This window comes from Thunnus thynnus, chromosome 13, assembly GCF_963924715.1.
Source record: "Thunnus thynnus chromosome 13, fThuThy2.1, whole genome shotgun sequence".
Classification (NCBI taxonomy): domain Eukaryota; kingdom Metazoa; phylum Chordata; class Actinopteri; order Scombriformes; family Scombridae; genus Thunnus; species Thunnus thynnus.
In genome coordinates, this window is record NC_089529.1 from 6,620,097 (window position 1) to 6,645,908 (window position 25,812).

General features: G+C 41.4%; 2 protein-coding genes across 7 annotated transcripts in view; both read left to right on the forward strand.

Annotated features, from left to right (window-relative positions):
• The first annotated feature begins 1,114 nt into the window (after positions 1-1,114).
• hsf5 (heat shock transcription factor family member 5) lies at positions 1,115-5,103 on the forward strand. 4 transcript variants are annotated; one of them, XM_067607504.1, is made up of 7 exons: positions 1,115-1,564; positions 2,026-2,528; positions 2,861-3,181; positions 3,418-3,509; positions 3,674-4,057; positions 4,191-4,303; positions 4,434-5,103. In XM_067607504.1, the coding sequence occupies exons 2-6, from the start codon at positions 2,042-2,044 to the stop codon at positions 4,269-4,271; spliced, it is 1,365 nt and encodes a 454-aa protein (XP_067463605.1). In that variant the 5' UTR covers positions 1,115-1,564; positions 2,026-2,041; the 3' UTR covers positions 4,272-4,303; positions 4,434-5,103. The 4 variants fall into 4 exon arrangements, with proteins under 4 accessions (XP_067463605.1, XP_067463602.1, XP_067463604.1 ...); XM_067607501.1 differs by having other exon boundaries at positions 1,116-1,564; positions 4,191-4,307; XM_067607503.1 differs by lacking the exon at positions 1,115-1,564 and adding an exon at positions 1,583-1,695 and having other exon boundaries at positions 4,191-4,307.
• Positions 5,104-5,251: 148 nt separating this feature from the next.
• The window catches only part of LOC137195272 (E3 ubiquitin-protein ligase RNF43), an 89,409-nt gene continuing 68,848 nt past the window's right edge, over positions 5,252-25,812 (forward strand). For 2 of the 3 annotated variants that reach the window (XM_067607497.1, XM_067607500.1), the window contains exon 1: positions 5,252-7,196. In XM_067607497.1, coding sequence (XP_067463598.1) covers positions 6,975-7,196 — 222 coding nt within the window. In that variant the 5' untranslated portion in view covers positions 5,252-6,974. The remainder of the gene's footprint in view (positions 7,197-25,812) is intronic. The other variant, XM_067607499.1, reaches the window with a different exon arrangement.

Here is a 25,812-nt window from a genome sequence, read left to right on the forward strand (position 1 = left end):
TGCCCAGCACTATAGAGGCTCAACAAGATAAAATTCACTCTACTAAAATGCAATTTAGCTAACTATATGTTAAGGCAAGGCTTCTTACTCTATGCGGACTACGCATGTGCATAGGGCCCCCGCTACCACTAGAGGGCCCCAATGCGCCAACATATTTTCTCTCCTGGAATATAAATTGAGACTCTTGGTAACCGAGCATCCTCAGACTTTCCTGAGGTTATCAATGGCTCAAGATCACCTCAGTGGCCTTGCATTAATCAGTATCAATCATGAGATTGGCCAGCAGCTGTCCTATGATGACATCATTGATGATTTTGCTTCTACAAAATCTAGGAAGCAAAAGTTTTGAAGATGGTGATGATGATGATAATTGAAAGCCTTCTCTTTTAAGCTTTATAATGATAATTGTGTGTAATTTGTTATTTGCTCATAGTTCATTTACACCTTTATCTTTATGCCAGTTTCATTAGGCCCTATAAATAGTACTTTAGTTGTCTGATTTGCAAAATAGTTTTAAACTTTTATCTTGATCTTGCTGGTGTCACTGTATAATACTTAATTCTGTGTTTATTCTTGTTCATCAATTTATAATTTATTTTTTTAAGTAATTTTATTGGTTCATTATTTATAATCGGCATGTTTGTTTTGATTTTGATGTTAACAATGCAGCTACATGTACGAGGGGCAAAAAGCTAGAAACGGCCCTGTGTTAAGGCATCAGTAAATATCCAGCAATATTAGCCTCTGAAAAGGACCATTCTACATGATAGCTACTTTTACTTTTGATATTTTAAGTATATTTTGCTGCTGATATTACTTCTGTACTTTTACAAGCATAATATTTTGAAAGCAGGACCTGTATGGAGGTACTTTTGTGTCTTTATTATACAACAGAATAGGTTTGCAATCAAAAAATAGATTTGAGAGCAAAATTATCGACACTGCAATCAAAATTTTTTTATTGCAAGTTAAATAAATTTGTGATTAAAATGCAAATCAAAACTTTTGTTTGCAAATCCAAAAGTTTTGCTTTTGAATCTTGTGGGCGGGACCTACGCTGAAAGATTGTAAGACATGTTGCTATTGGCCAGTCTCGATTGGAGTGACAGTTTGGCAACATCCACAGTTAGTGAAAAAGAGAGGGAATTTTGAAGTGCACGGAGAAGACAGAGCAGGGCGGAAAAAATGTTTTTATTTGCAAACAAAACTTGTGGATTTGCACACAATACTGTTGGATTTGTAAACAAAAGTTTTTGATTCGCATTTTAATCACACATTTATTTTACTTGCAATCAAACATTTTTTGATTGCAGTGTTGATAGTTTTGCTTTTTTGGTTGCAAACCTACCCTGTTTGATTGTATAACAAAGACACAAAAGTACTTCCACAGACTCGTAATGGAGTGTTTTTAAATGGAAAGCTTGTTAGAAACAGTTTCATCAGACAGACAGATGAACCTGGCAGTTGACTCCAGGGTCAGAATAAAATGAACCGTTGGAACCTAACAGTTCCAACAGTTCTAACGGTTCTGAGAACAGGAGAAGGTCGTTTTTGGGCGAACCAGGTATGATTATCCAGCGGCTAATTAAGTGTTTATTATCGATGCAGAATGACTCAAAAATACCAGACAACACAATACAACCTCAACCAACGTTACTGTGGCAAAAACAGTTTGACATACTGAGCAGTTCATTGGTGAGCTAACGGACTAGCGCTAATGCTAGCTGAGTACCACTAGCATTTTCGGGTCTTTTAGCAATTTAACCGCTAACGTTATAATGTTACATTTTTAAGTCGTTAGCATTAGACGTTTTAAGAATGTTGTTGTGTCACCTCAGTGGGGATTTTCTTTACAATTTGTAACGTAATTTATAAATTATCCACTACTTAGTATTATTTAACTTTTAACGGTACAATGAAACTGGTAATAAAAGTGTTATTAGCAGCTAACGTAGCTGACGTTAGCATTAACTGTTGACAGTTGGCCTGATATTCAGTTGAGGTTAACTCTACCTCTGTTTCCAGTACCACAGACAAAGGCATGGATGCTGCTGATAGTTTACTCCCTGACTGCATTAACCCTAACAACTTTCCTGCCAAACTGTGGCGTTTGGTGAACAACCCGGCCAACAGAGCCATCTGCTGGGACAGCAGCGGTGACGTCATTATTATTGATCAGCAGCTCTTCGAGAAACAGATTCTGTCTCCCGGCAGCATCACCTCGGACAACGCTGACGCCTTCAAAACGACCAACTTCTCAAGCTTTGTCCGTCAGCTCAACCTGTACGGCTTCAGGAAAGCCGACCCAGCCAACACAGCTCCAACCAATGTGATCACTGGAACGCATCATCATTTTTTCAACCCAAACTTTAAGCGAAACCACCCTGAACTTCTTGTGAATCTGAGGAGACTCACCGTCGACAATAAGGCCAAGCTACAAGCTGGTCTGAATGTGAATTGTCGTCCCCCGAGTCGATACCAGCGACTTAGTGGGGGTGATGATGGAAGAGATAAAAATATTAAAAGAAGTAAGTGCGTCATCTCAACTTTTTCATGGCACGAATATCCAAAAATATATCACATCACTGGATGCCTTCTCATGGCTGTCTTTCAGTGGGGAAGCAGCTGTGGTTAGTGGAAACACAAGTTTCCCTATTGTGGTATAGTGAATAACACTGTAAAATGAAACCTTTCAAGGACTGGAAAGGGTCCTCGAACCACACTTTGAAATCACTAAACGTTTTCTGACTTTTCTTCTGAACCAAACATCGAATTGCAGTTTTAATTACACAGTCCAGTGCTTTAAATTTCAGTTATCACTGTCTTAACCGGTAGTTTGCTTTTTTTTCTGTTTCTGTAGGCAGTTCTTCACTGCTTGACCACAAGGAATCAACTCATCCTTACTATCCAAACAAAGCTCAGTCCATTACAGCACACAATGGAACCCCAGTTCCACCACGTTACCTGATAAGGGGTCATGGTGCAGGTCTTCCTCCTTCTGTCTTTGCTACAGACAAAGGCATAGCGGTCCCTTTAAGCCACCACTACACTGGAGTAGCCTCCAGCCCCAATGCTTTGCACATTCAACAGGGTTTACTGGCTCGTGCAAACCATGGCAACCACAATTTCACCAGTTTTAATGTTCATAACGCACAATATCAGCCTGGCTACTTTTCCCCAGGTGAGCATGATATCAGTTAACCTAGATGTATTGTCACTTTTGCTTAAACTGAATTTCAGTTGAAAAATGTACTTAAGCTATTATGTACTAAAATGTACTTTTAAGGATTTGTATGTTGAATAAATATTGTTTATTAATTATGAATGGCTAAATTTTGGTATTAACTGCAGTGGGGGCAAGACCAAAACCCTGCATTTTATAACCTAAAATATAATCTCTTGTCCCTGTTCTTGAAGGTTGCCAGTGCTACCATCCAAACCTTGTGGCATCACATATGAAAGCTAGTGGCCTTCAAACAGGGCAATCCCCTTTCCACAGTTATTACCAGGTAGGTAAAGTGGTGTCTATTCACTTAGTCATGCAAACTGATTTCACAAGTTGAAAATCATGTCATCAATGACTCTGTTCACAATTATTCTGTGATTCATCAAAGAATGTGAGGATTGTTAACATGCACTATTTCTAAAACATATTTTTCTTGCACTGTTTTAGGCAGGCTATCCTGTGAATAATCTGTGTCATGGGGACCAGAACCAGGATTTGCAGTATAAGGAAAACCTTGAGATGAAGAAATGTGACGTAAACTTGGACACAATTTTCCAGATTGCCGACGAGGTGATGCAAACTCCCAATAACTGCCTGGTTAGAGTTGTGACCCCAGAGAAGCCAGGCACTGTGTCATTCAACACCAGTAACACCACACTGCAGGCATCCCCACAGAATGACAGCCCTGGCAGTACCAGGAAAGCCAACCCTTTATGTCCCGGACCCATTATAATGGCTGTGTCAGGCAACATTAACCTAGTCACTTGTGAACAGCAGGAAGGATCTGTGGTTTCAGTACCTGAGCAAATGCCTGAAGATGTCATATTGGAGGTAAGCTTCTGTATTGTAGATTTCCCGAAGTCAAAAAGAAATATTCAGTGTGTATATTTATAGATATTTATTAGAGAATGTGTAACAGCTTAGCAGAAACACATTGCATTATTTGTTGTGGTCTCCTGGCAAGGTCACCAGTGATGATGCAAAGGACAGTGAGGTCGTAGGTGTGGAGTCTAGCCAAACTCTTGGGGATTCCAGCCCTCCTTAAAACAGCAGCTGCACGGGAAGTACACCACATGTGTAGGTAAGAGATTATTGAACATTTAGGGAGCACATTCACAATAAAACTAGTGGAAGGAAAGGAATTTGAAAATGGAATGTATATTTGCAGCAGGTTTACTGACAGTTGGTTGTATTTTTTTTGTTTTAGATCTCAACTTATTGATTTGATTGGCATGTGACAGGGAGTCTTGATTCACTACAGGATGTCATGTTCTCACTTTGACCAGACTTAATTCTCCACTTCATTTGTTGCTGTATTTTAATTGGAATCTAATTGTACAACTACTGCAAAAGTAGTAGTAGCTTGTACCTTTCTATAGTGGTATCTTTCCTTATTGTTAGTGACTTTGGAAAATACATTAATTTGAATGATATTTTTGATTCTCCAAGAATAAGAATGACTTGTACCATAGTGCATGTAAAAAAAAAAAGTAATATGCATTTTATTTTAATATGCAGATTTTTTTAATATGCACTTTATTTTAATATGCACATTTTTGACTGACAATTTATTCTAACTAACTTATTCTAACTAATTTATTCTAAGTGTTTGTCGAGGCAAGTTGTAACAAAGCGATGTAATACATAGATACACCATATATATTAAATTATTTATGAAAATATAGTTATTTTAGTCTACTTGTGATTGTTTGTTTTGTGATAGTGACTCAGTGGTGGTTGTATTTCCCAAGCCTTCTATTTTTCACTGCATTGCCTCCAGCATGTAGTGTTTTTTAAAATATGTAACAGACATTTTTAAAGGCATGTGTGTAAAAGTATATGTGTATAGTCATTAAAATGTAATATCGATTCGAGAATGCAGCTGGAAGATTTGTTTATGTGTATTTCATCGCTTGTGGTCGACATTGCAGCATTTACAGTACGTCTGCATGGTTTTATAGACTCTGTAACACTAGAGGGAGCCACTCACTCGGTTTTTATCTGCGCCGCTGCTCTGAAGCTGCTCCGCCCTCAGCGTCTAATGCTGCCTTCACGTGCTACTCGGAAACCCCACTTACATTACTATAACTTTTTTTTCTCTTCTGTGACAGTTAAGGGATTTTAGGTGGACAAAACGAAGCAAGCAATAAAATTAAAATTTGATGAATGTTTATTATTAAAGTGAATGTGACTGAAAACAGAGTAAATGCTAGTTGTAACTTTTACATCACATTTCTGATAGTAGGTCTATTATAATTCCATAATTCACCTGTAATACAATTAAGTTTAAACAGCTTCCCCCTCGCTGAAACGTGGCAAGTGACAAATAACCCCTTTTCTCTAAACACATTAGGTCCTTTTTGGTCGTTCATTTGCGCTGTTTCAAAATCATCTCAATCTCCGCCGGCACGTGAAGGCAGCGGACAGTGAGCAGGTAGAGCCTGTCAATGAGATCCCAGGGGAGCGAGAGAGAGTCCGGGAGGTAGACTTCTGGGACAGTGTCCTAACTGTACACGGTGTCTCTCCTGTTTATCAACTTTAAATGGGGATCACAAGGAGTTTGGACCACTCTCATTCCGTACTTTTTGTAGTGTTTCTACTCTGCACTCGCTGATGAGTTTGACAAACGATTCATTTTCCCTCGGTGTTCTCAGGAGGATCGTATCCAATTTCTCATAGTGCAGCGGAGACACTGAACTCGGGGAATGCCTTTTTTTTCTTCTCAGCGTGTAGGTTTAAATGAGGACCGACTATAGAAAATAAGTTGATGGAGCTGATACAGAAATCGCTTTGGTTTCGGACCCTGTTTAATTACGGAGTTATACGCGCAGGAAGCAACGGTCCATTTGGTTCTCTTAATAATTAGATAGAGCTCTATCCTGAATTGAACAACTTCTTCGAGGATTATTATCGCAACTGAAAAAAAAAATATTACCCCACTTTTTGGCACCCTGCATGATCTGTCAACATGCCGTATAACTTTCCGGCGGCAACCTGTAACCCAGCCTTTGAAGTTCAAGTCGTCGCTCCTCTGCGTTTTATGTGGATTTATCCAGAAAATGTGGCGCCCACAGGACGTGCTATCTTTGCCAACTCGCGTTTGCTCTCAAAATGTGATTGTTAGGTACAGTGACTGGTGTACACTGTAATACTATTAGTTGTTCAGTTGCGGATGAAGATCGATACACTGTTGCCAGGACCTGCCCTGCTGGGAGAGAATACAACAGCCCACCTATAACGCAAACACGTTACAAATGAGGACATTATGTTGTCTGTCTCCTGATGAGCAGGCTATGCGAAGCCAATGCACACTTCAAGCTCTAACACAACACAACGTGTCTTCATGGTGTATTTGTGCATACAATGTTTCGCCACCCACATTAATGACACTGGATAAAAGCTCATTATAGCTTTTTTTTAATCTCTGGAGACACAGTTTTCTGTGACGAAGCGCTTGGCTCCATGTGGGGCACTGAGTGATATGTATTTCTGTAGCGTGTCGAGCTTGAATATTAACTCTGGTGCTGAATGGAAGTATTGGGACATTCACGCGTGAGTTACGATGGCAGTCCTCCAGCTTTAAAAGTTTGGATTGTATCCGTTTCGCTGTAGTCGTCGAGGCACAAAGAAGAAGTGGGACGTGTATATATATATATATAAATATTTTCTCCGTTTTGTCTGTGTGCGGTGCTTGCCTGCTTTGAAAGTCCACCATGTGCGGCCGGGCACCGCCGCTGCAGCCGAGGCCATGACCGTCCCCCAGCGGCGCCTGGCCGGGCTCTGGCCGTGGCTGCTCATGGCGGCCCTGCAGGTGGTGCTGGGCCAGCCGGGCCTGGAGTCCGAGCGGCCGGCCCTCCGAGCGGTCATCATGGTGACACTGCTGAAGCAGGAGCCGACGCGGAAGCCCATCACCCTGGAAGGGGTGTTCGTGGGAGGTAGTGCCGGCAACGCGGAGGGAAAACTAATGCAGGTAAGGTGTCTGAAAAGAATGTCTACATTGTGTGCCCACACCAAAACATCCCCACTTATCATTTACCCCCAAACATATTAAAAAGAGGAATACTTTGAGTTTTTCCACTGGGTAGAGTTACAGGGGTGCTGCTGGGCACCTGTTGTCAGAGTTGTTCAGCTGCTTCACGGGGCCCAAACTTTCTACCTGCCAAATGAAAAGCTGTTATAGGTCTTGTTCAAAGGCACTTAAGCAGGGAAGATACGTGGGAATATTTGCTCTTCCATGCTTGTCTTATATTTGAAGGACAGTCTATCACTTGGCATCCTTTGTGCCCTGATATACATTTACATTGACCTGTTGCTCTTATGCCATTTTGTCTCAGGTGATCCTTCCATTTAACAATTTTATTGAAGTAGATGTTCTGCTGTTCTACTATCTGAACAAGTGGACAGGTGATCATTGGGAGACTAATCTTTTGCTAAATGTATACGCTGTCCTACAGTACAGTATCAAAAAAGTATTGAAACGCTTTGAAACTCCCACAAGGCACCCACTGGACTTATCTCTATCATCATCTCTGATGGATTATGTCAACTGCAGAGTAATAATCCAACAATCAAAGCCCATATATTAAAAGAGGTCCATGTAAAAAGCATTAATTTTGGAAATTACTTTTCAAAGCACACCCTCTTGTCTTTCAGTGCACCAATCCTTCTGAGGAGTGAATGTTGGCCCCACCTGTTTTTCTAACCTAAAACATAGTTTACACAGTGTCCACTTTCTGATGAAGCAAATGATGTTGACACCTGCACTCGTTGCTATACACCATCAAAATACTGTAGTGACCAAGGGCTACAGTGCGCTGTATCTTTCCAAGAGCTGCTCACAATGTCACGCTCAGAGCTCAGCATGTGATGACAGAACATCTAAATTCCTTTAACAATAGTGATGACATACAACTGTTATTGAGGTTAGTTTGCATTCAATCTACTTTTACCTATCCCTGAAAAACAGGGGTTTGGTTGAGGTTGCCAACCTTTTTAAAGGTGTTGCTTTTCTAAGATGACAGCTTTGTTCTGCATTTAACTATTTATGACAGCTAATGTTCTTCCAACATTTTTAATACCAAGGTGTGATGGAAGACTGTTAAACAGCACAGCAAATCATGTTTGGACCCATGCAAACCTATAATTTAAGCAAAAGTGTTTTTCTTTTTTTGCCATTTAGAAAGAAGCATGCCCATGCCTTGCAAATGTAAAGTATGTGGTCTATTCAGTGTGCATATTTAGGATTCAGGAGTGGATTAAGGTTCCTGGGCCATAAAGCTCGGCTGTGTCAATTTATTTACCGTCTCCAAAGAAACGGGACGACAGATATGAGGCACTGTAGGATCTTGTCTCTCTTCACTCACCAGGTGTGGGAGGTTTTGTGAATGGCAAGCCAGATGCTGCAGTTTGCTGTAATTGATAAGGATTTACATGGCTTCTCCACAGAGAAAAGCCCAGTATTAGCCATCGCCATCACTCCTTTTCCTCTCCAGTTAAAACTGATTTGACTTTAATGTGTCTGTGTGGCATGTTGACAACATGTTATGGATGCTTATCACAGTACTTCTGAGATCAAAGACACTTCCAGCTTTCTGGGATTTCCAGCTTTCTTTATTTTTTCCTCATAAAACCTCCGCACAGTTTTTTGGAAAGATCCGTGGGCCAAAATATAAATCTGCTGGAGAGTAAAGCAGTCAGATAAAGAGAGTGTACGTTCATGAAAAGATAGTAACCTCCAGTCACCAGATCTCAGCTTAGAGCTTCAGCAACATACTGTGCACATTAAGGCACAGTGGCGTGTGAAAGACAAAGCTTGATAAAGGTTGTAGAAGTGATTTGTCTGTTCAGGTGAAGACTCACTATGCTACTTTTTTCTACAAAAACATGACTGTTTTCTTATTTCTTAAGTCAGATCTTTGATTGTGGTTCGATCCAAGGCTTGGAAGGTATAGTTTTGTCAGACTCTCTCTTCTCAGGCTGTTCCCACAGTGCACAGAGGTGGTGTTATGCAGCAGGATGCTCTTTGTTGCAGCTTAGGCCTGTTCCAACAGGTCCTCATTGCCTCTGCAGGCTGCTTTATGGTCCCGCTTTATGTTCCTGTCTTCCAGTGGATGGGGGGGATGAAGGCTGGAGAGGAGGTTGAGTTCTAAAGATAGATTCTCTGCCTTTCTCAGTCTTTGTTCCCTTTTTAAATCTTAGATTACACTCTCTCCTCTGTGTTAAAACTGTTCAGTCTATTAATATATTATAATGACGACAAACCAAATTAGTAGATGCATGTCCACCATGAAGCTTAATTCCTCCAGTGTGTACATTAGGAGTCCCAGAAGCTACCCCAGAGTACTCCTCTGCACCATGCTGAAGCATGACAACCAGTTTTTTAAAGCCACAGTCGTTACTTGTCGTTTTGGCCGCCAGTTGATCATTCATTAACAGGTCACCCCCATGAGCCACGGGCTGTGATGCTGTTCTATTAAAATTGTCTCATTTTGGAGGATGATATCCAGGACAACGACAGCTGGCATCAGAAGTTAAAGGTAAATTTAATATAAAAATTACATTGCAACTGTTGTGTATCAGTGGTATAACAGAAAAAGATTCATTTTTACTGAGCTGTTCAAACAGTATAGATACACATATCATAGCCTTTTAGTAATATACTTTGTAGAAGTGGAGATGAAGTTATTTCTTTTAATCATCATCAGGTCCTGTTTTGACCATGTTTGCTATAAAAACTGTGAGTAGTCGGGATAGAAGAAGTTTCCTTCAGTGTATTCAAGTCATAAGACTTTGCTTTGGTACGTATCTCCCTCTGATCTATTAAACTGTGATCTCCCTGGAAGTGTGCCCTGTCCTCTGAATGAACACGTTCATTGGAACACTGGCTGGGGTCTGGCCAGCACTATTTGGACAAATACAAGTGCTGAGGAATTTTGACTCTCTCTCCCGCTTCCAAAATGAAGCTTGCTTAATGACCAGAGAAGAAGTGCAAAGGCTTCTGGGATAACTTTGAACTTGAGAGGAATGTCAACTGTCCTCTGGCCTCTGTTGAGAGAAGGAGTCGGGAGTTTATGCTGCAACGGGCACTGCGCCCAATTAAAGGAAGCTAAACATCATAAAAGCTCTCCTATGTTCCCTGAAGGCCATCTTGAGTTTCTTTTCATCCTAGCGCTGTATTTTTCGGTCTTTGTACTTTGAAATGTTGAATTGACCTTTGAGAGCTCCCTTAAATACATCAGCTATAATTAAGGCACGCCAGGCAATTGACTGAACACCAGTTAACTCTGCACCACTTGACATTCTTTCGTCTCCCTTCTCAGTGTCCCGCAAGGTACTGACTGCCTCCTCGTCAACTGTCCGGGGCCACTACTATCTGCACGTTCCCCCGGCTGGCCCTCAGCATAGCCGTTTGGGAACGAGGGATGGGAGGGCGGAGGGGGCGCTGAGGGAGAACATCAAAGCGCGTCCAGTTCCAAACGTGAGCTGGGATGATTAAAAACCGAGACTGTTTACACTGCACTTCCCATATGGGCCCTCTCCTCCCCCTCCCTCTAGATTTCCTGTCCATACTTCCTATCTCCCTGGATGAGATAACAGCCTGTCCAGGGCTCCTCAGGGCTCCTCACTGCTTTACATTGTTGGGGGTTGCTGCTGCGCACAGTTTTGCTTTTGTTCATGTGGGATAACATTAATATATATCATCATATCATCATAAATATGTGGATTTTTTGAAGGTTTTCCTGAAGCGTGAGCAGGTGCCTGGAGCTTTAGCCTTGCGTATCAACCTTCTGCACTCTTAGTTGTGTGAGAACTCTTGATTGGATAGATGAAAAGTTTTTAAAACTCAAAAACATTCTCTTTCTCTCTCTGGCTCATATAAAGTCTCCAAATATTTGCTTGCTAATGAATCTGCAACAAGCCTTTGGGTAATAAACCCGCACATTTGGCAAACAGATTGACTGACTGAAGTCTGATTCGTACATCTTCTTAAAATACAGTGACAGTGAGGTTCGCAGCAGAGTGGTAGAGGCTTGCCCTGAATTTTGCTGGAAGCCTCACAGCGATCATGTCCGGCATGCAAAGCTCTGCCATGTCCACCGGTATGGACACCATATGAGACCTCAACATAAACAGCAGTAGAATCACGTCCCCATCAGTCCAGTCTGCCCCTCGGCAATACTGGCAGTTACATAAACGTATGAATAAAATTGCCATAAGCTCACAATTTCCCCTGCTTTGCCACAGTGCCTGTTAAAAAGAATGCTGACTTCTCTGTGATTAACTGCTGTTTGTGTAGAAAGGAAGGCCATTCAGGGACAAACGTCAACTTTTTTTTTTTTTTTTTTTGTTGCCTTTATTGGATAGTGGGCAGTGAAAAGGCAGACAGGAAACAAGGGGAGAGAGAGATGGTTATGACATGCAATAAATGTCCCTGGCTGGAATTGTACCAGGAACGTTGCGGTTATGTGGCATGCACAGTAACCATTTGGCAATCAGGGCACTCCAGACAACTGTCAACTTTAAAGACAGCATATAACCTAAGAAATGTTGATACAGAGATTATTCACATTCCTTTATTTGGCCAGACAAGCCTCACTCACACAGATCTGCTCTCAGGACGTGTTTGTCATTTGTATTTCCACATGGTCATCAGTACAGTCTGCCTGCTATTGCATTTCTGTCGTCTTGTTTCTGTGTTGCCTCTGGCTCCTGCCTTGAACAGACCCCCATGTGTGTCCAACCTATCAGACAAGCTCTGGGCTAATGGTTTCTCCTGAGCAGGGATCTGACAAAGCTGCATGCCTGCAGCACAGGAAGCAGGGGCTAGTGCTGTCCTGTCCACCCTCTTCCACAAGAGTTGACTGTTGAGATGTTTCTTAGGGCACTGGGAAGAAGGGAGAGGCAGGTAGGGGAAACATGGCAAATCTCTTAATCCTGTCGCCCCCCTTCTTTTTAAGTCATTAGACCAGGTCTGGAATTCTTGAATGTGTCTGTCAGGCTCGTGTTATACAACACATTCTTTTCTACTTTTCATAGCTCTCTTCATGCAAATAACCAGGGAAGGTCTCTATTACTTCAATATGTACTGTCACTCATTCCCTCATCTATTTGTGCAAAAAAGAAGGCCACATACTTAATTCCACATTTTTGTAGCACACCCATGTAGAGCATACAAGCACACACATGCTAAGCACACACTCACACACAATGCAGTATGGTAAAGGCATTACTACTGGACTTATCCTTGAACTGGCCCACAGACAGGGCGAGCTGGAGACGACAGAAGAGGAAAAAAGGGAAGAAGAGAAAACATCAGAGCTGAAACAAATAGGGCTGGGCGATAAAATGATAACAATAACTATCTCAATATAATTTTCCTCGATAGAAATATAACAAATGTTCGATACGATTAAACTGAGAGGCTGGATCGGCTCGCACTGGCTACTAGGAGCTGGCTAACAGCAGCAGCTAACGACTGTGTTTCCATGGTGCGGTGCTTCTAATTCACTGAGCCTCGCCTCCATCACAGAGAATAAACTACATTTAGGCTATTACATATACCATTATCACTAAAGGAGGAAAGAGAGGAATAGCTAAACATAAGATACACCGAGCAAGAGAGAGCAGGAGAGCCAGAGGGGGAGAGGGAAGCCATTGCTAGCTGCTAAGCTAAAGTAACTAGCAGATCTGAATAGCATGTTAACAACTGTGGGATTAGCGAGAAATTTGCTAAAAGAAGGAGAGAGCTATGAGTGCTTGAGCATAACAAGTATTTGTTTAAATGTTCAGCCAGTAATGAGCCGCGCTAATGAAGAATATAGCAAAATTAACTCAGTTGATAGCAGCACAAATGCTACCAATAACACAGAAAAGCCGGCAACCGGAAATGAGACAATACGCTTACTGCAGCACATCAGTCACAACTTTATCTGGGCAGAGGTGATTTCTGTAGGTTGTATTGTGGTTATTTTCTTTTGTATAATTTAGTAGGAATTTAAATGCTTATGTTATCATATGTTGACATGTAATTAACTTTGCAGTCTGAGCCATCTTACATGTCCTCTATCACACTGCAGCATTTCATTTTTCTATTAACATGTTTATGTTAAAATGACTCGTTTCACTATCAGAATTTGATCCATTCCTATAACATTTGAGTCTAGAGAGCCACATGATTAACAGCCAAACAGCCAGCGTGGGAATGTTGTGCCCGACATGAGGTTTAAAAACTCCATGTACTATAAAATACAGAGAGATTTACCTGGCGGTGATAGGTTTAATCAGCATTGTGTGAACTCGTTTGGCAAGAGCTTGAATGTAACAGAGGTTCATTTATATCTGGTTTCTTCAACTTTCACTCAGGAGCAAAAATCAGCCTTTAAACTGGAATGAAATAATGATCTGTCATTTGTCTTGTTAATTGCCTATATCGACTGATATTAACATTTTTAACGTGATAACATTTTTTGACCATATCGCCCAGCCGTAGAGACAAACAGCATTATCAAATCTCACATTGTCCTCTTACACCACTGTGTTTGTGTGTTTCCATGTTCACACACTTAATTGATCTCAGACAGAGTGGCGGAAAAACACGTGCGCACACGCATAAACACACACTTAAATTAAATGTTAATGACAGAGGCTTTGTCTGGCTCTTTCTTTTAGAGTGGTTTTATTGTCTGTCCCTCTGAGTAACCACCAGGGTACCGAAGGAGTAGCAAATGTATGCAGCTCTTTTAAGTCGTGCCATTATGTAGCCACGCATGCATCACAATGGAGAGAAGTGAGTCACCGCTGAAGTGCTACTATAAAAGAGCACATGCACGCACTCACATACATTCATATATTCCTTTGATGGCACCGTACCTGACCTAGGGCAAGGCAGGGCCAGGGTGTATTTAGGGTCACTGGAATTCAATTATGTTAAATGTCCGGGGTTAAACTGTTGAGAATACCTTGGCATTTTTGCATTCCCAGTGAGACGGGTATCTTGCGTGACCTTTCTGAATTTGTCCTGACAGTTCATGTCAAGTGAAACACCTGTCTCTTTCCAGTTGAAACCGATCCACCGGGAGTACAGAGGAAAGCCTGCTGATCCATCATGGGTGTGGAGGCCAAGCTATCCCTTCCCTGGGGGATCAAGGCCACATTTATAGAGATTTACAGAGAACCGTGTTGCAACAGATGACAATAACACCATACGGCAGGAGAATTCGTACGCTACTAGTAAAAAAAAGTTGGCCGTGTCTGTTCTGTATTCCCCCCCAGATGAAAGGAAGGGATCACTGGGATAGGTTGACCAAAAGGTAGTTTCATGCCCTGAGGTTTAATCATTAATACAACTTACAAATGAATGAAGCTTTTATTATTGCCTCATGCATATAACAATGCCTAGCCTGCGTGGGTTTACAAGATATCACAAACTCATATAATCAGATCTAGAACGCCGCACATACATTTTCAAACAGCACTACTACTATAATAAAGAAAACTAATTCACTTTCCCAATCAGATTTCAAATGTTCATTGTCTACAAGAAACCTCTTCATAAACCTCTGACATGTGATATATAATACTACAGACATCAGAATAGACTAAATAATCCATCTTGCCTTCTCTTCCAGGCTTTGAGACCAAGTTAGGAAACTTAAACTCAATAAATTATCCAGGTTTTGATCATCTGTACACCAGATAACTGCTGAGTTTTGTCGAGTCATTTCATGGAAAATCATAGCATGTCCAGTACAAAAGAAAATAGGACTCACTTTTCCCTTCTCCTAACTCACACAGCTCACGCAAGCTGTTTTCTCCTTAAAGATCTCTGAATCTGCAAACCTCAGTGAACAGAGAAAGAACAGCAGTTCTCAATTGTGCAACTGAAGGTCTTTGACTTCAAGATAAGCAAGATTAAACATGACTCAGGGCCAGACTTTTGTTTAATATGCATATCTGTCCTTCATTTTAATTAAATTTTTATTCATACTTGAACAAAAGATGGAGTATGTTTGATGTACAGTTTGTTGAGGGATGATTTGGCTTCTATCATTTGAGACCTCATTTGTGCTTGCTATCATTTCATTATTATGTGGATAATATTCTGTTCATTTCAGCTAAATGACTTCATAGATAATGTAAGTTATCGCAAAGTCTTTCACTAATAACTTCTGCCCCGCCTGCGGTGGCAAGCGCAGCCTTTTCTGCTCCGGCCAACATCAAAGGCTCCGAAGCTTCTCTGCAGTTTTTCATCTCTCTGCTTGTCTCGCTCTCCCTCTTTCTCCCACAGTGCTGCTCGGAATTCCTCCTCCTCACCTCCTCTCCTTTAACCAGCCCTCTCTTGTTTCTTGACAGCTTTTTAAAATGGTTGTAATTCATTGCGTGTGCTTTAGTTTTCAAGGACAAAAATGGCTACATGCACTCAAAAGGCAGGAAGCGCTTAGTTTGCTGAGAGGCTGGAGGAAAAGAGTCATCACCATACCACAGATAAATGCTCTCTGACAAACTCCCTCCCTCTCTGTGGCTCCCTGTGGCTCCTTCAGTCACTCTTTCAGACATTTTTTTGTATGTCTTTGTGCTCGCCGCTTTGGCAAATATAGCAATAACACCTCCCAGCAATCTAATTTTCATACAAAGTTGTTTGGTTCTTGACAAGCTGAAAACTGTTTGTATAACATGTTTATGACAGAAAAATTAGCATCTGATCTGCAGAGTGAATTGTTAAAAAAAGCAGAATCTTACAGTAAGAACAGAGCAGTCTTCTGAGTGGAAACAAATTCTCTACTTTTCTGCTTGAACGCTTGGCTCAACGATCCGCAAGAGGAAGAGCTTTCACCTGTGTGACGGTCTGATTCTTTATGTATGTGTGTACAAGCATGAGTGAGTCTTTGTGTGTGTGTGTGTGTGTGTGTGTGTGTGTGTGTGTGTGTGTGTGTGTGTGTGTGTGTGTGTGTGTGTGTGTGTGTGTGTGCACGCGCGCGCGCTCCCATACTGAGATCATTTACCAAACTCTATTAAGCGGGATCAAAGTGACTTAGATCTTTCAGTGCTGCATGACTACAAAAGCCATATTGTAACCCCAGATCCAGGGAGATAACACTGCTGACAAAAAATGCTTTATGTCTCCAAAAGTCACATGGTCACCTCCAAACAACAAACAGCATGTCCCATTTTTGACCTTTTTTTTTTTTTTTTGCCTCCTTCTCAGAAAGGCTTCAGTGTTAGTTGCGGTAATGGTGTTCGTACTTCACCGCTTCATGCAGTTTGATTTATTGAATTAGAAAAGCTGAACACAAATGTCAAATTTCACTCTGTGACAGTATTATAGTCTTAATCGAAATGATTTAGTCTCATGGCAACAAAAACAAAAACGGCCCAAAAGTGGTTAGAGACATGTCGAAATATTAGCTTAAAAATCTTTCCGCTATTGCCTCGCAGTACTGTAATTCACACTGTCACACTAATGAAGGCCACATGCCACCCATCATGGCTGCATTAACCACACTTTAACCAGGTAGATGTGTTCTCTTCAAAATGGGAAATGCAGCAGCTAACAAGTAAAACTATGACAACCTGCCCAGTACAGGTCCATTTATAAAAGTCTTAATATTTTTATGGTGGAAATTTTCTTAACCAACAGGTGTCTTTGTACGTACTGGCTGAATGGGCTTGAATGGGTTAAGGTTAAAATCCTTAAAGTCCTCCTCCACTCAAAAATGTGTTTTTCTTCTTGTTCCTTCAGTTGGATGTTTGAGCTTCACTGTGCAGAATGATTTATTTTCAGAGTTTGACACTTGAAGGATGTTTTCACATTCATCTGCTGAAGAGGGAAAGTTTCTCTGAGCTCACCTCCAAACTCGCTTTAAGGCATGTTCCTACGGGCATGATTTGTGACATCACAACTAGTCTGAAAGCCAATCGTGGTTCAGTATGCAACTTACACAAGTGTGATGTGGAAACTTGAAGCCTCCAGTGCACAAACACTGAGAATGGACCTTTCAGTGAAGTAAAAGACTTCTTGCGTTTGAAATGAAAAATATTTGTATATTCATTGATTCTGGATTTATCAATGAAGGAGAGGAAGTAGATGTAATTTTGAGGTTTTTTTATGCGTTTATGTGTTAAAACATGTCTGGAGGGGGTCTTGTTAGTGGTAACAGCAAGTATGACTTAAAAGTACAGGTCCTTGAATCATATGTAGGCGATTTGCATGGGAATGGTGGACTCTGCCAAAAAACATCCAGAAAAAAAAGACATAAATACTAAAACAGGGGTTGATTTAATGAAAATCTTGAGGATTATTACTTTAAGGACTTATCCTTGAAAGACTGATGTAAGACTCTATATGCGTCCCTTGTTAGTTGCTAAGCTTTCATAGTTAATAACAAAACGTACAATGCCACTGAGCTTCTATAAAACTAACAGTAAACCAGATAACAGGTTTTCCATCATGGGAATCCAGTTATCTCATAACAGCAAACACTTTATTGGAAATTGGTCAGTGTTAACATGTCATTTTTTACTGTCCTTCTGTTGTCTCCCTGATTTAAGATGGCCTGTAACTGATGCAAACATAACTTCCCAATAGAGTTAGCATACCAGACATGTCCAGTGAAGAGGTAGCATGACAGATTTTTGTCCAGGAAAGGCTCAAAACTGTGTTTTTTAGAAAATGTTGTATTGTTCTCATGGGAACTTGGTGTATCTCAATATAAAACTCTGTAAATGGAAAAATACTTTGTCGGTTTTTGGCTTGAAAGATTGCTGTGTATTTGCCCTTTGCAGCTGCTCGCCTGTTCCTAATGACTGCTGTTGGAGCGGGAGGTGAATAATTGTTCTCTGTGAACATGGCTGATCATCATACATCCAGTCACATGCCTGCCAGCATGATAGATGGCTGTTCTCTCAGTCGGACCAAATGAAAAGTGCATGCCTCTGAATTAGACAAGGAGTTAGTATGTCTGCCAGACAAGTGTGTTTCACTGATGTGTTCGTCTCTGCTCACCTGCAGGGAGAGTTTTCCTCTTCCCCTTCAGGGAGTTTTTGTTGGAAATGCACACTCAGAGAAAAAGTCACATGTGCCTTGCTGAGAGAATTTCCTTGCTGAGCTGTCACATGGCCTTGGGCGCTAAATGCTCATATGCATGCGCTCACAAATGATTTCACACTGTTTTACCGTCCACTGCCATCAGGAGGACTACTTGAGCCTGCCTCTATTTGATCAATTCATTTTTCCACCGCAAGTGATGTTTAGTGATAGTGCATCATGCTGCTGTTTTTTTGGTGTTCGAGTCTGTTTGGGTCGACCGCAATTAGGTATTCTTATGTGTGTTCGGATTGGGTCTGACTGTGCTCAGGTCCGCTTTGGATGAAAATGAATTCATGCACATTTGGTTTGGTAAGGTTTCCCACATGAAGCATTCAGACGTGAAGACCTATAATGAGCAGGGCATCCTAAAACTAGTATACTGTAGGACAAGTGCCAAAATGAGTATGACTGAGAGACCCGCGGAGTCCTCATCAAAGCTGGCAACTGATTTAATCACCGATCGAGTTGCTTCACTGCAATAACATACTGCAGATTTACGAGGGCCATGATCCCAATGTCAGTCAAGTATCCAAATCACCTCCATGGTTTAAAACTGCCAATGATCGTTAAGTGCCAATCAAGGAGACCACATAACTAATCAGCTAGCTGGCAGGTGAACAAGTAACCTAACTCATTTGAGGAGAGATCGATTGCCAGCATCTCTCTCTCTCTCTCTCTCTCAATAGTCTTTTTTGTTTGGCACTTATTTTCTGCCGTGCCATGAAATATTACAGCGCAGATCAGTCTCTGCACACATTTACCCTGCTATGTCCTTGAGCAAGAAAGAGAAACTGAATCTCTGCCAGCCTCATTGTCATTTTCTCTCATCCTTCTTCCAATGTCATATGGACTGAGTCAAACCCCCCCAAAAAACCCTTCCAGATTGCCCAATCAGGCTAATGATTGACAGTGTAGCGTGCTAAAATCTAATATCTGTTCAGGACTGTGGCACTGCACGCTTCTCATAACAGTGTTTTCAAAGGCTCTATAACCACTGTAAGGCCGTTTTAGAGCTCCCTTTAAGCGTGTGATAACAGTGCTGCCCCCAGCCGTTTTTTTAGCACAGGTGGAATAACTGATTCAGCACAGCCATGCAGTGACCTTGTTGCACGCTCCAAAAACAACTAAAAACAAAATAGACTGTTCCTGGTGCGCTGTCCAACAGGCATCAGGAGAGAACTGCATATCCAAGAGACCCATTCCCATTGGCCATGACCTCCTGACTGGCTGCTCCTAATTAGAAGCAGTCCCTCACAGTGCCCCGCTCTCTTGTCCAAAGTAAATACCTTGGCACCCAACAGGAATGCTGACAGACTGCTGTTTAGGGTGCTCTGAGAGAAGCAGGAGAGCTTGGACAGTCACTGACTCCCCTCACTCACGTTTAACCCTCTGGAGTATACACAAGAGAAGATATTCAGCCAACACTAACAGCTAACATCAGTCAGCAACGGAAACACAAATGATCTCATTGTTGAACTCACTCAGAATATGCGTTACTATCTTGGCTTTTTCATGCCAGTGTTGGTGCCTGTGTTGGTTTTCCACTCGGTATTCAGATTATTCTCTTGAAATGGCCTTGACCACAGACTGGGAGTTTGTAGGAAAGTGATAGAGCTGGCAGAGTATCATCTACTCCTTGGTTACATAACTTATGTATTTACATTTACTCCAACATTAGGCTTCCTGCAGCCTGGAAGTTAAAAAAACAGATCCTCTCTCTCCCAGTGTCGACTGCCCTCGGCACACAGCGGTTGACTGAAATCAGGTGGGCGGATCAAAAGGCAGTCTGTATTTGAAAGAACAGGGCCATGATGTCTCATCAGGGCCGTTCACCTGATAACCTCCTCTGTGGGAGCCGCTCCAAAGCAGTAAAAAAAAAAAAAAAAAAATCATGTTGTTAGGGCTGTCCAAAGTCATATCGGCTCCTTTTCTACTTCGAGATGGTCTGCCGGTGACCAGAGCTGCCAAACCTCATTCCCTCACAGCCTGCTATTTAAACCCCCTGATTGTTGTGCGGGAGTGGAGCGGAGCATGGTGTTGCTCTTTGTTCTGGGCCCTAGGTTAGGGTTAGCACAGCATTACACCACAGCAGCCCTGCAAGCCAGCTCTAAAGACTAAAGCAGAGCTGTGTGTGGTTTGGTGTTTGGTCTGCTCACTCTGAGATTAGAGCAGCAGGTTGGCAGAGGATTGGGTAATGACATGTCTACCGCTCTCGAGTCCTTGGCCTGTCTGGGACTGCGGGGCTACTTGAAAGCAAGAGGCACACACACACACACACACACACACATACACCTACACATAAGCTTAGTGCTTCCTCCACTACCGGGGTAAATTTGACCATAAAGTATCACCAAGAAAGGCTAACATTGTGGTAACAAACAACATAACATTTATGATCTCAGCCAAATGAGATGTGACACGGTCTGCCACTAATAGTCGATGACACACAGATGACACAATGTTCTACTCACGGCACTGAGTCGAAAATCACATTTTCCAGGGCATTATATCTCTGTTAATGTATATAACAAAATGAAAATAAAGCAGAAAAACATTGGAGGAAGTGTGCAGTGGCCAATAACAAGTAACTGTAAATAACATCCTGGTGGCGGTGCCGGTGTTTAAAGTTGTGTAATGAGAATGATAATGGAAATAGGAGCCCATTCATTTGAAAGATTGCTCATAGCTTTGATCTCCGCTCTCTTATACTCCATTAACAGAGGTATTCAATTAGTGTTTGTCCTTTTTTACGCATTCTTTCCATTTTACACACGTTCGTTTGTACATGCTTGGAATGTTCCCCTGGAGAGGATTTAGTGTTTTCCGCATCTGTGTATTCACAGCACTTAACACTAGAAATGAATGCACGTTAGCAAGTCACACATTTGTTCCAAATCCGATCCGTCACCCTCCAAAATCTCAACAAAACTGCCAACACTCCGACATCACAGTGTTGGGATTATTTCCTAAATTGTAGAAATGTATTTGCGTCGCATGAAGTTTGTAACTTGGCTGGTTTTCAAAGCAGTTAGATAGGGTCGGTCTTGTTAAAGGACTGTTTACATCCTGCGGTATTTTATGAGGACGGTCCTGTTGAGTGCTCATTACAACACTGTCCTATATGAGTCAACAGCATGTTTATGAAGCGCCAGTCCAAGCCCAAGAGTCAGGAGTGGAGCCAAGTGTCCCAGTACGCTAGCAATGCCAGATCTATCTGAGAGAGGGAGGAAAGGAGGGAGGTGGGGGCGAAGGGGGCAGTGTGTCTACTGCAGTTCTCTGACCTACCTCCATGCCACTGACTCCCAGTGTTTGCCCACTCTGTTAACTATTACCAAAAGGCTGTGTACCTTGGCTGCAGCCCAACGCTCTTACACATACTGTGGCCCATTATCAAAGGAGACCTGCACTACAAGCCCTGGAGTCCTTCCAAAAGGCCACAGCCACAGTTTCTGCTTCAAGACCTATCCCAGCACTGCAGCACTATCTGAGCACTCCCCATCGCTCGCTCTCTACCTCCTCCCATTCCCTCTCTCTCCTAATCCCCTTGCTTGAACATGCACATGTTGGCTAAACTGTTCTTGGCAGGTACCTCACCCACTCACACTTCTTTTTATTATCCCTTTCATGGTTGCATTCATTTTCTTCAGTGTGGTTACAGTACAAAAACATTGAAAATACTGCACATTTTAGACAGTTAGCTCATAGTCAAAACACGCACAACTACAGTTTGTAAAGATGATATGATCTGCAGGTTTTTTGGTAGAATTCAAAGTATATGTCATTTTGAAATTATTCTGCTACTCTCGTGCAGTGTCATAGCACCACCAGACTTGTTATTGATTATCATTATTTTTGGATAATGATAAACTCGAACAACAGTGAAACTCAACATTTCAAACGGTTGAGGCTTTTGTCTCACAATTATTAAATAATTTTATTATCAGTTTATCTTGTGAGGAAGAGTTTTGACACAGAGGAAGATGGCTGCTTGAACAGGAGGCTCCAGCACCATTGCCATTTATTTTGCTCTAATCTTCTGATATCCATGATATTTTTACTTTAATCACAAGTTACCAGACCTAATACTCATCTCATCCATAAGCTAAATGCTGAATCCTCGAAAAACACCCGGGCTCCAGAGCTAACGCTAACTCAAAGGCTGGACAGACCAAAAGCCTCAGATACCTGTGTAGTTGAGCCGACATCTAACGCTGCGATTCTCGCTCTTCTCCAAAAGCTATCTGAGGACCCAACAAGACATTTCACGGACATTCGGAAAGATCTGTCAGAAACACGGAGAGCTGTTTCTGCTGTTGAGGAGAAATTAGCCGATGTGCTTACCCGGATGTCCAGTGTGACAGCAAGGCTAGACATGCTAGAACACGCAGAGAAACAGTGTTTAGGTATCTTATTATCCAGACATGCTGCCTGACCTTGGTCTTTTACTGCCATTTCTTCACCGCCTCATATATCATAGGTCATTAATTTAATTTTGCTTCATTCTTTTGACCATGTGCGGGCTATATGTGTATGTATTATTTGTTTTTCTCTTGCATTCCTGGTCAATTATAGTTCACCCCGTATAGATGCAGGCATCTCTGCATGCCTGTGTTCTCCATATAGGCCACATGCCAGTCAGCATGTATGTTTGTGCCTGTCTCCAGATCCAGATCTATGAGGCCACATGTATAGATATTATCTTTAAAGGACAGGTGTGTGTGTATGGGCGCACATGTCTAGATATATGTATGTGTGTGTGTGTGTGTGTGTGTGTGTGTGTGTGTATGTGTGTGTGCATGTACATACGTCTGGGTGCTATGTTCTTCTGCACGGGTATATTCTCAGTTAGTTTCTAACATGTCTAAATGCTATTATTAGTGCTACTACGCCGAGAGGAGTTCAAATATAAGGATACATGTGTAAATGTGTGAAGGATTGCAGACTGAATGCATAACAACTGTATGTCCGCAAATCTATTGAATGTGATCTGGTGACTCACAATGTCGATTCAATGTTCACCAGTTAACGGATGTTATCAGGAATCTCTAAGAGTAATGCATCTCTTCACTTTTCTTTGATTTATTTTGTTTCTTTATGGTTTAGGTTTTTTTTTCATTTTGGGGAATACTATTGTAGGAATCCAGGCCACCATATCCTGTCTGTTGAGGTGACTGTGTTCAATACGTATTTATTTTTTTTCTATTTGCACTCTGTGTTCTATGAAGGCTTCTCATATGTATTTACATATGTTCAGGAAATGTTCGCCCGTTATACTCACTCTAACCTGAGCTTGACACTGATCAAAAAGCGAGCGCTATTATGTGGGCTTACAGCGGCAAAAAAATTGATTGCTGCGTGCTGGAAGCCACCCCACGCCTTTTCCCTTAGAGCGTGGGTTCTAATGTACCTAGACATCGTGTACTTAGAACTATCAGCAGCCCGTGTACATGGGGCGAAGGAGTCAATGATAGAGAATTTGGTCTCTGTGAAGCTAAAAAGCCTTTTAGGATGATCGCCTGTCTGGAGTGGTGGCCTGGATCCTGGGGGGGACTGGGACCTGCTATCACTATCAAACTGATATCATGACTTTATTATTTCATTATTCCAGATAACAAATTACAGTTTTGTGCAAATTTAGCTTATTTCGTCAGCCAGTTATTCTGAGATAACAATATATTGCTATTTTAAGACATCAAACATTAATATAGTATGATCATGACTTCATTATCTCATTATCTTGACATGACTTTGCTGAGATGTAGCCTGAGTGCCTAAATGATTTTGACAGCCTATGAGTAAGCATGATCAACTAATCAGATTTTACATCAATCAATGATTGATTTAACAGTCAAATAACCAAATAATGAATAAGCTCACTTGGGTAGAATCTTTATCTACATCATTACAATTGGATGTTGGCAAAGCTGTAAAATTTGCTTTCACTAGATGTTAAGATACGTGATCACAAGAAAGCTATTTTATGTGGAAGTAATTATATAATTGTATCATTAAAGTTATTTTAAGATTGAGAGATATGCTGTAAATTGTCATTTTAACACAAACACCTAAAACAAGCCTGTTTTCCAGTTCTGTAACTATATAATAATAATGATGCAATGAGAATAAACTTCATTGATAACCTGAGTTTGGATTATTCAGGATTATTTGTGGACATTTCTGCTCAGATCTGTGACCTGTACGAGATCATTACAAATCAAGCTTTGTCTCGACATCGCTGTGCAACAACCTCGTGTCATATAATTTAGTATGCATGCTTCAAATAAAGGTTCTTGTATACAGTGCAGTATAGTATTCCAAATTTTATAAAAGAAATTTTCGTCTCTTTGATTTTTGTGCCAATCTGTCACAAGTGATTCATCCAAAGTTCCAAGTATTGAATAATGTAGAGCACATGTGACCCAAATATAATATGGTCAACCAGATTCAGAGTTAAGACTGTCATGTATGTGTTACGCCCCCTGTTGGTTGGTACTGATGGTACTGTGCTGCCATATTGTTCATCTTATTTTACACTCTCCATTCAATACATCTAGAATAGAGTTTAACCATGGATGAGGTAATATTTCGAGGATCTATTCTGCGTTATTTTTCTATTTATTGTTAGGATTTTTTATTGTGTATTCTTACACATGTCAGTGAGCAGTCAGGTGAACACTATGAATGTGTGTGTGTGCGTCTACTATAGTGTATTATGTTGCTTATTTGATCAGGTGGCAGTCTCATCATGCTACAGCCAGGTGCTCGCCCATATTAGCTCGAATCTGTCTGTACACATGGTACTCTTGATGGCATGTAAACATATCATACTTTGAAGTGTGGATAGCCGTTTGTGTATTAAACTTGGAATCTGATTCTTTATAATTGATATATAAACAGAGTGCGCTTTTGAAGTGTGTGTGTGGCACAGACTGTATCTGAAAATGTGATGTCAGATATCCTCGGGCCATACACTGCTCTGTTGGTTCAGTGAAGCCTGCTAATGTGAGAGAGATAATCCCCCCTCCGTACCTCTCCCATGCTCACTTCCTCTCCCCAGCAGGAAGTCCTGGCCTTTTTCACCCTGACAAAGCAGTGGAGACAGTAGCCTCTCGTTGGAGTCTTATCTCTGTAGCTTTTGATTAGCTCAGAGGTGTTCACTCCCTGTTCTGTCATCCCTGTCTTTTAATGCCAGGGGGTAAAATGATCAGGCACACAATAGCAGCACCTACTGCGTCACTTTCATCCTTGACCTGATTGTGTTTCAAGATATATTTAAGTTATTTTAGATACATAATAGCTCACCTGCAATACCCTCAAATTGCATCTGACAAATGCGACATATTATACCAGCAGCAGATTGATGATACGATTGTCAACAAGACTGAGATTCCACAGCCATGCTAGTGAATCTGTGAGGCTTTATTTAAGGACAGCAGTGCTTTTAGCTAAATGCTAATTTCAGCATGCTAACACACTCACAATGACAATGCTAACATCCTGA